Raw genomic sequence first — 13,666 nt, 5'->3', positions numbered from 1 at the left:
AATAATCTGCAGATGAATAGATAATGAAAGTCATCACATTAAGCTCTGGTCTGACCATCTTGAAGTTATTAGGATTCAGCCTTTAGGAACCAAATTTAATGGGAATCCATCCAATAATTTGTAGTATATTATACTTACATGAACACACATCACCATGCACCTATTTTTGCTGCTAACATGGTTAAAAATAGTATATAAAAGTAGTCAGAGGTCACAGACAGTTGTTATTAACATGAGACTTTATTGGTAAGTGCTACATGTTGTTGATTGTCCAAGTCAGAGGATCAACTGCAGGGAGGTCGGGTGTAATCAGGTCAGGTCGGTGGGATCCAGTTGAATGTAATTTCCTGGTTTCTGAGTGGCCAGTTTACTCATACAGCCAGTGCTGGGCGCATGGGGTGTAGGCGACAAACTCCTCGGCCTTGAACCACAGGTCGATCTCTCTCTTGGCATTCTCCAGGGTGTCGCTGCCGTGGATGATGTTCCTGAGAAAACAAGAGAGGTGATTGTCAAAAGTAAAAACACATACATTTTAAAGAACCATGCTGGTGACTTTGTATCTTCAAGCCTGTTAACTACACTTTACTCAATGTCTCAAAACATCCGTCAGTTAGTTTTAGATTGATTTCCTTCCTGCAGTTCATTTATGAGAAAATCAACCACTTTATTTACCTACTTTTATACTTAATTTTAACCAAAATTCTTATAATTTTGACCTAAAGACAATTCTGGACTTACAGTCATTTTTAATCAAAAACACATAATTTTGACTTTGATTAGTATGTTATAATTTATAATTTGGACTTTGTAACTTTTTGACTTTGTGAGACCCTGAATCTCATAATTGCGACATTTAAAGTTAGATTATTTAGTATTTCATAATTTAAATTTTTAAGTCAAACTTGTGCCTCCCTATCTCATAATTGTGTTACTTCAAAATTTTGAAGTAATTTTTAGTCATTTTGATTTACCTACTGTCTCATAGTTTTGACTTACCAGGAACAGTTTTATTTTTGGAAGTCTGTTTATTGTTTGTACGGAATTATAGGGCATGTGCATTGGTATTGATTGCGCAAGATCACATGATCAAATTCAAAGTGTTTCACTCAAACGTTTTTGCTTGAAGGTAATACATCAATCCTTCCTATGATTTGGGTTAAAATGATTAGGTTTAGACACAAAAGCCACTGGTTAGGGTTAGAGAAAGGTTATAGTTTGGGTTAAAACAGTAAAATCCCTGACGTGACAGTAAAAAATGTCCCATTTAACGACACTAAAATGCCCGACATGACGGTCAAATTGTCCGGTTAGTGGTCTACAAGTGGTCTAAATTCCGGAAACCCATTTCGTACCAATAGAACAAACTAATATCGGCATGGAGAACCAGTCTGGACCAACAGCCTGTGGACTACTGGCAGGGAATCGTCCGTGTCAATAGTCAGTAAATTATTGCACCGGTTCCATATCCGTAGCCGGTGCCTTTATTTTTTTTATCATTCGTTACATCTCATCTCTTTACCTGGTGGTCCTTCCATCACAAAAAGGTAATACATCAGTCAATATTTAGTGGGCTATTTTTATCAAAGCTATGTTATTGTCAATGGTTAATGTACTTCCAATTGTGGATGAATTAATACTTAATAGGAATACGTCTGTCATTGCCAGGAGCTATTAGACCAGCAGCTGATCCCTACTCACGAGTATATAAAGTAGTTATATTTAGTAATATATTTATATTTAGCTTCACCTGGACTACCTACAACAGTAAAATAAAAGCGTCACAATAAACACCTCAACTTTATTGCTCTTACTTCAGTACATTAAGCAAATATGTCCTGAACCTCATTACACGGATGACACCTTATTTATCTGATTATATATTATCTAATTATATATTTTATTATTATTACTACTATTATAACTATAGATATTATTATTTATCTGTTTATTCTCTTTTGTTTAGTTGTTCTGGCCATCCACCTACCTCTGTTCATATTCTGATTCAACCTAACTACATTACCGTTTGTGTATGTATGAACATGGCATGTTATGATATTTATTTTGGGGGATTTGATTGGTTCTTTAGTCATGGCGTCAGTCCCATGGTGTGTCTAGATTGGCGGCCAGAGGGAGCTTTGGCTTTATATTACGTGACCCCCAGATAAATGAGTGTACATGTATGTATGACTGTATATGCTATATGTTGTATATATTATGTCTCAATTTTTTTTTTAAATGTAAATGCTTAAATTTCACTTTTAATGCAGTTTGTTATATATGTTTTATTAGCAGTTTTGCTTAAAAGACTAGAACCTAAATTCTTCGTCACAGTTGGATTTAAGACTCAATATGTCAGATTTCAGAGTGGGCTGCTGGAGAAGAAATCACTAAACTAATGCTGATAATCGAATGAGGCTAAAATGTGTGCGTTAACGTCTCCTTACCTGCCGATGTTGATGCACAGGTCTCCACGGATGCTGCCGGGCTTGGAGTCAGCGGGGTTGGTCTCACCCATCATCATCCTGGCGAGCTTCACAATGTTCTGACCCTCCCAAACCTGAAACACACACAAAAACACACCTGTCACCTGTGTGGTCACAACTCTGCCATAAATTCTACATTTACGAAGTTTATACATTTTTAGTATATTCACTGATGACATTCAGAAAGGTGATAATTCTACTTCATGTTTATTATTGAGGTTGTAGTGTGCACTGGTGGTGTACTGGGGTGCATTATATTGAATGATGTTCCTAATATTTTCCCCCCTCATGTATGTTAATGGAGTGGACAAAATATTAGGAACACTTTTCAATATAACGCACTTGGATCGCACTAGATTTGACAGGCGTTCCTAAACTACAGTAGCGGGATTTCATGTATTTTTCTCCTTCTTTACTGGAGAACGTGAACAACACATGGAAACACCTTAGCAACCACCTTAGCAACCAAGGCTACATGTGTAACTAGCCGACGTCAGCTTGTCAGCAAGGTAGAAAAAAATGTTGCAAACAAAGCATTGAGATCAGGTTGAGGCCCTGACTTTCGACTTGCAGGCAACATTTCTACATGTTTACCTCAAGTTTTGGATCTTTGACCATGTTTAACATCCGATATCAGAGCAGCATATAAATAACAGAAAACGCAGCAGAAAAAGCAGAATATGTCCCATTGAAACAAACCGAATTGTTGGGGACTATTTTCAGTGGCGGATGAATCCACATTTGGTCCTCTCATGAAGATTCCTGGCAGCAGGACGGTATGTGTGGGATTGAGCCAAAATAAACTACAGTGTCTGTTCATGGTGATGACAGAACTTGTCACCCAGTGCAGCAGTGTGGCTCGTTGATGTGTTTTTAATAGTTTTTGGAATAAGTTTTTATTATCTGACTGTCCTGTAAGGGGTCAGGAGTGTCACCTCTGAGTAGGTGTGTGCGATCGCCTGCTCCATAAAAGGAGAACGACCTTGAAAACAAGAGGGTGTGAAGAGAGAGAATGTTGACAGCTGGATGAGAGAGCAAAGACGGAAACACCGAGAGAGTGCTGATGAAATGGAAAGACTGATAAAAAGATACCTGACTGACAGAAGAGGAGTGCCAGAGATGAGCAGAATGTGTGTTTGAGTGTGTGTGTTTGAGTGTCATGTATTCAGTGTTGCCAGATGGGAAATGTTAAAGTATCATACCAGACGTTTAAAGTTATCGTATTTCAAGCATAATTATCGTATGCTAGTCATAACCAAAAGAACAAATAGGGGTAAATGTGTAATTTCATGAAACACTGCCTACAAATCTAGCCCCATTGTTTAAAAAAATAAAAAACTGCTGATGTATTCATTCCTATATGTTTGTTGGCGATTCTTCCCTTTTTGACTGTTTCAACAGCAACTCCTCTTTGCCTCTCGCCTGTCCTCACCTTTCCTCAGTTTTTAAACGTTAGGATTTGGTTTTAAGATTAGGGTTAGAGTTTGATGCAGTATAGAAAAACATATTTATGTATGTGTGCGTTACCATGGCGAGGATGGGTCCAGAGGACATGTATTTGCAGAGTCCACCGTAGAAGGGCATGTCCTTCAGGTCCAGGTAGTGATTCTTCATGTGGTCCTCAGAGGCCTGCACACACAATTAACAAAGTTTTAGCAAAACATACAGAGAAGTTCTCACTTATTGGTCAAATAACAGACAGTCTTGTGCTCTAAATATATAATATTAACATCCTATCACATTTTAAATTAGGTTTTCTTGATCAGATAGAACCATCTAATTCTGAAAACACATTTTTCAGTTGTAATTTTAAGTTTCTATCTGCTAAAGCTTTACAGAAAGCTTTCCAATTTTTTGTGAAAAAGTCTGACAGTTTACTTTGTTGTAAACTAAACAAAATAATTTGGTTTTCACTGACAGATTTTAACAGATAATACAATTCATAAAGTTTTACCAACAGCAATAATTAGAAAGCGCAAAAATGTTTCTCCGTTAATTCGCTGATATTTTCTTTAGTCATTCTTTTTCTGCAAACAAATTTACTTTTTGTTTCTGTCTGGACAAATTGTGGTCTCTGTCAGTGTCTGACCTCTGAATGTTTCTCTGTCATCACTGTGTCTGCTGCAGGACTCCGGTTATAACGTTTAACACACACAAACCCAGTTAGCAGCAGGTAGAGTTAGCATCAGCAGCTAGCAGCTTGAATGTATATTCTTACGTATTCACATTTTTAGCTTTCATTGCTGTTTTCTTTTAAATAGTCAGAGTAACTTAAGTCACTAATAATAACATTAGTTATTGCTAACTAAAATTAGCATGAGGTCTGTAATCGAAATTAGCAGGCTAGCTGACTAGCATGGTAGATAAAGGTAAAAGTCCACTTTTCACTGAGTTCAAACAAGATAAAAATGACTTTAACTCAGTTGGTGTTTGTATCAGTGTCATTCATAATGACATACATGTCATAAAATAAGTAGTTACATAAAACCAGTTTTAATGTTTCAAAACTTAGATTAATTTACTCTCCAATCACTGTTTGCTACTTTACATTTGGAACCTTATAGAACAAAGTTAGGGAACGCTTTGGAGTCAGAACCTTTTCTTTTCTCAAAATTTAAGGGCAACAAGGCATAAAACAAAACAACACAACACAAAATGTTAATAGCTTGTAAGAATTTAGTTTCATCTTTGTCACAGAACTATTTTTTGAGTTCATGAAATGTAAAGTTCAGTTTATATCAACTCTGATGAATCTGAATCTCAGCTGGAGCTGATCCTCGCTGGTGTGATCTGCATGTAGATTGTTAATCCTCAAAAATAGAAGAGGTGAGGTAACTGTGGGATCAACACCAGTAAAGTATGTGTGATAGTGACAGCAGTATCAGTCCTTCAGTTCAGCTGCAGCATTCAACAGTTCAGCAGCTGTCAACAATTCAGCAGCTGTCATCTCCTCCCACAAATCTAAAACCCACTGTGTTGTGTGTGTATTCTTTCTTTGAAAGGATCACTGTCAGGCTTTGAGAGTGTAAAGTCCTTAGAACGTATTAAAAAGTCTTAAATTTCCTGTCCAAAGGTCTTGAATATCGTCTCTTTCCTGCTGCAGACAGTAACATTACATTTTTTTTGTATGCATCTGCAGCTGTCGAGCTGTCATGTGACTAGTTGTCGTGTCGTGAGGTATATCTAATATCTAAAACACACTACAGTACATTTACATTGTGATCATGTAAAAATATTTTGAAACAAGTTTAAATTTTTGATAAACCTTTTCTGAAATAATCTGCTTACTAAAAGCAGATAGTCCATTCGCAAATGTGCCATTTTTTAAAGTTTTTCTACAGGTTAAACATAAATTAGCCTATATTTATACTTCTCTGCACAGTTAATGTTCGTTACACATGAAATAGAAATACCTATATGACCTTTTAAAACTCAAGCATGTCATGCATTGGATACTTCGATTTGATAGTTTGAAAGACTTTATTTTTAGGCCTTGGGCATCTTTAGTGCTTATTCAGTATATTCTAATTTCTTAAATATGTCCCCTTTTAAAAAAGCAAGGTGTTGTTTTTATTTTGCATCAAGGCCTATTGATCCCCCTCTTTGTCCTGTGTTTTAATTCCTGATGTCGTCATGGTTACCTGCATGAATTTGGCAGCAACCAGCCTGAAGCCTCTGTGCTCGAAACGCTTGATGATCTCGCCACACAGGCCTCTCTGGACGCCATCGGGCTTCACGGCAATGAAGGTACGCTCCATGTCTGCTCAAAGAAGGCTACAGAAACAACACCAAAGAAAAACAGAAGAGAAAGTTGTTATTTTTATCAGCCTCCAAAATTAAGAATGGAAATGTGTAGAAGTTTGTTGTTTGAGGTTCAAGTTTTTGTGTTTTCTACAATCAAAAATAAAATAACCCAGTTGAAGGCATTTCTGTCAGAGTACTGCATCCTAAATCAACACCAGTCTGGTTTTACTCCATATTTATAAATTTATCAATGCATGAAGGTTGGAACGGTCTAATCTGAATTCCTGAAGGTCACCAGCGGCGTGCCACAGGGATCCATTTTGGGTCCCGTCCTGTTCAGCATTTATATAAATCAGATTGTCTCTTCTGTGTCTGATTGTAAAATTCGTCTTAATGCAGACGATACTGTACTATACAGTACAGTACTATACAAGTACTTAATAAAACAGTAAAAACTAAATTCATGTTACTCTCCAGATCCAAACATTCTGTTCAACTTCTGTCTGAGGAGGCAACAAGTTGGGTCACCTCTGAAACTATTTGGATTTGAGTTGAAGGTGAGCACCAGGTGAGCCTGTGTTGGTGGTCACCAACACAGGCAGGAGATTTATGAGAAGCCCAGAGAGCTGGAAGATGAGATATTTTTTGGTCACTTCAAATAACAAAAAGAAGTTGCAGAAAGAGAAGAAAGTTTCTGCTACAGCCTGATGTTGGAAATGTCACATTACATTTCAAGAGTAGAGTGTAGACTGAAGCAGCTCATTGTCATCATTCCAGCATGTGTTTTCATTAAGAGGGTAATATTAAATTACCACTAATTAAAGATACTCTATGAAGCTGGAGTTCATTCTGCTGAAGCAGTGAATGTGAAATCAAATCTGCTGCTGAGTTTGGACGGCATTTCCTTCTCTCTCAGCTCCTATCTCAGCAATGCCTCCTCATAATTTTGGACAAAGCTTCAGCGTGATCGGCTGGCCTGCTTTCTAATTTTACTGCCTGTTGGTAGCTGGTCATGGGAGGCTGATGTCAACTGGCAGCAGGTGGCACTGGCAGGAATTTGCTTCTTTTACGCTTTCTCAGCAGGGCTGAGAGACACCTTCTAGAAACAGCTGAGTCCAGGGTCTGTGTTGGGTCATCTGTTCACAGCAGATAACTTTATACACTCAGAAACTTCAGTTATGATGTTTCTGACTCCCCAAATAATGGGGACAAAAGGAACGAGAATTCCTCAACAAGAGTCATGTCCATGATTTTAAAACTGGCAGCTCATTCAAGCAAACCAGCTCAGTTTAACAAGAAGGAACCAATCAGGACAGATCTGGGGGGTAGGAGAGTCTGGGAGGGCTAGAACAGCTGTTTTGAAGCACATGGCACTCTGACAAATCAGAACCAAAAGTTCCTGCAGACCTTCAAAGTAATATTCACAATTTCAAGTCTTTCACCTCAAATAACTAATGTGATTTGTCTCAATTTTTGGCAGTAACTTGATTTCTGTTGTTTGAGATACAGATTCTATGACCATGTAGACTCCTAACCTGGTGTTTTTTTAAGTGTGCATATGTTCATATCACAAAGCAAAGACAGATATTTGGCAGAAGCATGGAGACAATGATCTCTGCCTCAAGCTGATATATCACATTAAAACCCCTTAACATGTTTTCCCTTTTTTGTGTAAAAATCCAGAAATTACATTTCCAAACTAAACACTTTTCTCTTCTGCATAGTCCCCTTTTTGGATTCCAAATATGTTGTAGTGGCGAAAATTAAGGTTAATAAGTTTCAGAACATTTTGAACTTGAAATGATGTTCAGAAATATTTTCAAAGCCTGTGGCTTTCGGCCTTTTGTAAACCTGTGGGAAAACTGAATGAGAAATTAAAGTTTGTGAATGTGTATATCTCAATAAAATTTGTGAGCAAATTATGTGATTAAAAATTGTGTCCCTGCTTTCAGCTTTAAAGTCAGAGCTGAAATTCGTCCTTGTAACTTAAATGCATGTTTTTGTCAAAGTTTTCTGCTATGAATCTGCACTCAGATACTCAGTTTCTCAGAGTTCTGGTGTAACTTTTCAAATTTTACAGCAAATGCAAATCTTTTCTTCACATTCACAGCCTTTAATGTCTCATGCTGAATTTTATTTGTAGGTTTACAAACGGTGAAGAGTTTGATATTATTTCTGAACATTGTTTCACAAGTGCAATATGTTTTTGACCCTTATTTTAGCCTGTTGAACTGCAGCTTTAAATTGGTTCAGTGTAATTGCAAACACAGTTGGTTTTTAGGGTAAAATGAATGATTAGTGTGTGATCATGGGACCAACTTAATGCCCTTGTCGGACATGTATACCCAGAATGCCTTGTGGTGCAACGACGCAAACCGATTGGTTAGGTTTAGGCATGGGGTGTGAGATGGGTGGGGTTAGGGTAAAAATATCAGGGTCAGAGCCAATCAGAGGCAGAGTAGGGGTGCGTCTTCACGGAAGGCACACTGGGTATGCATGCCTGACACGGCCATTTCTGCACACTCACAGACTGTCTGTCTGCAGCTGTCTGCAGCCGTCCAGCATGTCACTGCAGCAAAAGCACATGTGCTGCCTGCAGGACGAACATGCACATAATGCACGCAGGAAAATGAGCAACGCTGACTGTCAAAAAACATTTAGTAACTGAGACACCACAGAGACACTATTGGCTAATTTTGTGGGTTCTTTTGATTATATTTCAAGTTTTCCTATTAAACAATTAAAAAAGTGACAAGAGCAGTGGACAATTACACAAAAATACTTTGCTTTGCTTGTGAGTGTGTGTTGATATCTACCTTGGTTTTGGGAGTTGAGGAGAACTTGTGAAGACCGGCTGCGGGGATGCAATCACCGAGGCCGAACAGCCAAAGAGGAGCTCTATTTAAAGGGTTCACTGCGGGGGGGTGGAGCCAAAAATATAAGTCTGTGCATGTTGTTTGGGGGCGTGTGTGTGTGCGTACAGGATGACTGGATGAATCTGTGTCAACAGATCAGCACAGTCCTCCACTGTGTGTGCGCATGCATGTATGTATTTTTGTGAGGACCTGTTTGAGTTTTAGACCTTGAGAGTGCTCTTGGACAATTTTGGCAAAGTAAGACACTGTTGAAAATTGAAGATATTTTTGTAAAAGCCAAAAGTCAAAAATATTTTTGCTTTCCAAAAATGTTTGTACTTTTCATAAATATCTCTACTTTCCATAAATTTCATAAATTTTCTTTTTCAAAAACTTTCCTCACTTTCTAAAAATGTCCTAATATTCACAATTATTTCCTAAATTTCTATAAATTTCATTGCTTTTCAAAAATGTCATTTTTTTCAAGTCAGAACAGTTGGGTATATGTTATGTTACCCAAATAAAGGGTTAGGGTTAGGGTTAGAGTAAAATTGAGATACTTCGTCCAAATTTTGACCTTCTGACTTTTTAACTCAATTTTGACTTCTTACCTCATCGTTTAGACTTAATAAATCAAACTTTTGACTCAATATGAGTGTTTTTATTTACATCATGCCCAGCTTTTCATCACAACTTAAGTAAAGAGGTCAACTAAGAATCTCAGAGAGCGTTGCTTCTGACTCTGTTCTCATGCAGCTGATGGCGGTTAAGTTAGAGGTTGAATCTTTGCAGAACTTGTTGATTCATAAATTGGAATTTGGATAAGCTCAGCAGTTGTGATGTTGCATTTTGTTCTGAATATCTCTAAATGAGCTCTGAACAGTTCTTTATGGAGTTTTCTCCATAGCAACAGACACTGAGGCTCATGGGAATTGATGGATGTATTATGAGAGTTTGATACCAAACCAAAAATGGTGCCCATTCAGTCCAATGACAATTGCTCGGCTGGTGCTTCCGTGTTGTGCGGCTCACTGAATATGCACAATAGCGTTTCCTCCGCCAGCCCCACCTGCCAGTTCCCAGTTGGCCCATAGACTTTACATTGTGATGATGTCACAGATTTTTAAATCACTTTTTTTGACTCAAGGAAACTTTTATAAATATAAAACCTCCATTGATCAAAAATTCATAATAGAAAGAGTCGTAATTGTCCTTGTTTGCAGTCCATAGTTTCACCAACGTCTCTTTTACGATGATGGTGTACGGGGAAAATGCTTTTTGGGCTACAGGGTATTTTTCGCTGCAATACCACGAGTGACCACTGGGAAAAATTGGCTGCAAGGCTGAGTGGCGGAGCCCTATCTAGCTCTTATAATACATCCATGCATACCACATACCAAACTGCTCACTTGAAAAAAATCTTCCTCACTTCTGAAAAAGGATATTTTTGAAAAGCAAGGACATTCCTTGAAAAGTGAAGACATTTTTGGTAATTGACATTTTTGGTAAAAAAAGTTTTTGGAAGGTGAGGACATTTCTTGGAAAAGTGATGACATTTATGGAGAACTTTTTCAAGCGGGGACTTAATATCACATAATTTTGATTTACAAGGAGTATTTTTTATTTCTTCATACGCAACTTTTCATGTACTTATTTTGGGGAAAATTTACTTCATGGCAAACTATGAGACACTGAGCTGAAACAACACAAAGAGTCTACAGCCATGCAAGCACTCTGTGACGCTGAGCTAAATGCTTACATCCACATGATTCTTCTTCTGCAATGGTTAAATGGCACCAACTGGAGAATTAGCGCCACCAAATGTTTATCTACTAATATTCACACAACAACAGAGGACGAAAAGCATTCACAACATTTTACTTTGCATATTTTCTGGAAATGCTGTTAAAATTTGTGCTAAATTTGAATGGAAACATTGGCTATTGTCTCGAGAGACTTACACAGTGGTCTTCATACCCATTGAAGAAAACTGAATTCAAGGACCAGTATGGAGGATTTTGTGGCATCCAGTGGTGAGGTTGCAGATTGCAACCAACTGAATACCCCTCCCCCTGGAGAACCTGGCCGTGAAACTCGCAAAAAACGTGAAAGTCCCTCTCTAAAGCCAGTATTTGGTTTTTCCATTCTGGGCTACTGTAGGAACATGGTGGTGCAACATGGCGGGCTCCGTGGAAGAAGACCCGCTCCCTCTGTAGATATAAATGGCTCATTCTAAGGTAACAGAAACACAATTCTTATTTTTAGGTGATTATACACTAATTAAAACATACTTATGAATATTATATTCCATTTCTGCCAAGTCCGTTCCGCTAGATGACACTAAATTCTACACACTGCACCTTTAAACATGACAAAATACTTCTGAAGCAGTGCAAAATTACTGAAAACATTTACTTAATCACTGCACTTCAGTACAATTCTGACATACTTTATAGTTTTTACTCCACTATATTTATGTCAGCTTGTGTTACTTTGCAGATTAAAAATGTAAAATCCTTCAGTGAGCAGTTAAAACACAACACATTGATTATAAAGTAGATAAAACCACCTAACAGTATTTAAAAAGGCTCAAATTAGCTAAGTTTCATCTTAAAATGCAGCTCTGCATTTTGTCCCAACAATGGGTACTTTTACCTTTATACTTTTAATATTACACCTTTTGTGTAAAATTGGTTTATCTCAAAATTACAGCTTTATTCTTATACCATTAAAACTTTCTACTTTCTACTAAAATGATTTACCTCTTTAAATTCAGTTTTCTTCTACTAAAAGTTTTATCTCATATTGTATCTCATATTGTATTGTAAAACTTTGTCTTGACTTGTTAAATTTTGACTTTTGTTTTCTTTCTCTGGTGCTATGCCTTTTTCTAAAAAATATGACTTTATTCACTTAAAATTACTTTTTTCTGATGACATGACTTTTTTCTCAATTTTTTTTTTTTTTTTACTTTATTCTGGAAATATAAGTTTTTTCCCTCAACAGTGACCCTAATACTGCACTGTACAATATAGTAAGTTGTTCCCAATTCTGAGGTATGAGTATATAAATAACTGCATTGATTATACAGTAAATTAAACCACCCAACAGTATATAAAAAGGCTCAAATCCACTTTAAAATTCTGCTTAAATGTTAATACCTCAGTAATGATAATAATACAGTAGTATAATATATAGTAATAGAATGCTGACAGAGGTCATTTTGCTGATAATAATTCTGCACAGTGGACTTAACAGGTGTAACGTATTATGTAAGAGGGGCGGTTACTGCATCTGATCCTGCACCTGTTTGAAATCAGACCTAAAACACACACACACACACACTCTCCTGCAGGCATGCAAACACATTCTGAAACATTCACTACTGTATGTGTCGAGTATTTAATCTGAAGCTCCAACCTTCACCCTTCCCCCAAATTTTACCCTAAATATAAACCTTCTCCTAATCAGGGCTGGAAAGCTGTCCTCCCAGGGGGGATGCTGGTCCAGTCTGGAGTCCTGGAGGTCAGGGGGGCTGCAGGGACCCTATCAGCTGAATTTAAAACAAACACACACTCTAGACTTTTACCCATCTTATATTGCGATACATTTGGACCACAAGAACCTGCACAAAAACAGCTGTGTGGCTTCTCCTGTTACTGAGCTGTTTTGAAGGTGGAAGAAAACTCATCAACGAAAGACGAGAAAAGAGAGTTGGGTCAAGTATAAGTAATGTCAAAGTTCAAAGAAAGTTTGCATGCTTAAGTCTAAAATAAAAATAAGTACAATTATTTTTATAAGTCCATTTTTCACAAGGAATAATATTCACAAACGCTTCAACTTTGCAGGAGTTTAGACTTTTAAACTCCAGGTGGAAATTATGAATCACTTTGCTGATTGGAATCAATTTGTTCAGTTCATTGTTCCATTTTTGTAACTGACTGTAGTTTTATACATTTTCACTGTTCAAAAGCACTTTGGTACCTTCATCAATAAGACTCTGATGAAGGTCAGCTACCGGATCTCTGAGAGGCATCGTGTAAATGCATCCAAGAAACATTCAAGACCAACTGAAACCCGTTAAAAGCACTTCTGTAATAAAATTACAACTTGACTCTTTTCTTGTTCAAATTTGACTTTATCATTTACCAACTGTTTCTACATAAAATTAACTTTATCCTGAAATAATTACTTTTTCTCTTTAAATTATTTTTTTTTGTAATATTATTCCTTTGTCTTTGAAAATGATAACTTTATTCTCAAAATATCAGTTTTCTTTCCTAAAGAGTGACTCTAAAACATCGTACATTACAGTAGGTTGTACAAGTTAAGGAAATAACCCACAATGATTTGCAAGAGTTGCGACGTTAAATGGCAATGAAATTCTACCATTTGACTTCTACCATTACAACTTTTTTACTTGCAAAATGAGTTCATGTCACATTACATCTGGTTTGTCATAAAATTACAACTTTATCTTCAAATATTTGACTCTAACTGTAAAACGTAGATTTTATTTCATAATTTTACAACTTTTTCCACATAAAATTTACTTTGTCCCTCAAAATGATGATAGTGATTTAT

At 36.9% G+C, this 13,666-nt stretch overlaps 1 protein-coding gene across 1 annotated transcript; it reads right to left on the bottom strand.

Annotated features, from left to right (window-relative positions):
* Positions 1-221: 221 nt before the first annotated feature.
* Positions 222-9,151, bottom strand: LOC121884543 (nucleoside diphosphate kinase A 2-like). The gene is made up of 5 exons (XM_042393419.1): positions 9,044-9,151; positions 6,125-6,257; positions 4,011-4,112; positions 2,445-2,557; positions 222-485 (listed from the first exon to the last, which is right to left on the bottom strand). Exons 2-5 carry the CDS (start codon positions 6,239-6,241, stop codon positions 368-370), a joined length of 450 nt encoding a protein of 149 aa, XP_042249353.1. The 5' UTR covers positions 6,242-6,257; positions 9,044-9,151; the 3' UTR covers positions 222-367.
* Between the last annotated feature and the right edge of the window lie 4,515 nt (positions 9,152-13,666).

The sequence above is a fragment of the Thunnus maccoyii genome, chromosome 18 (genome assembly GCF_910596095.1).
Source record: "Thunnus maccoyii chromosome 18, fThuMac1.1, whole genome shotgun sequence".
Lineage (NCBI taxonomy): Eukaryota > Metazoa > Chordata > Actinopteri > Scombriformes > Scombridae > Thunnus > Thunnus maccoyii.
The sequence above is the reverse complement of the archived record's forward strand: the minus strand, read 5'-3'. Positions and strand labels throughout refer to the sequence as shown.

Bases quoted from the DNA above. Each gene is read 5' to 3' on its own strand.
- LOC121884543 (XM_042393419.1), bottom strand. From the start codon at position 6,241: ATGGAGCGTACCTTCATTGCCGTGAAGCCCGATGGCGTCCAGAGAGGC. The intron at 2,558-4,010 runs GTAACGCACACA...TGTGTGTTTCAG, and splicing joins CTGGACCCATCCTCGCCATG to GTTTGGGAGGGTCAGAACAT. The intron at 486-2,444 runs GTAAGGAGACGT...TTGTTTTCTCAG, and splicing joins CTGTGCATCAACATCGGCAG to GAACATCATCCACGGCAGCG.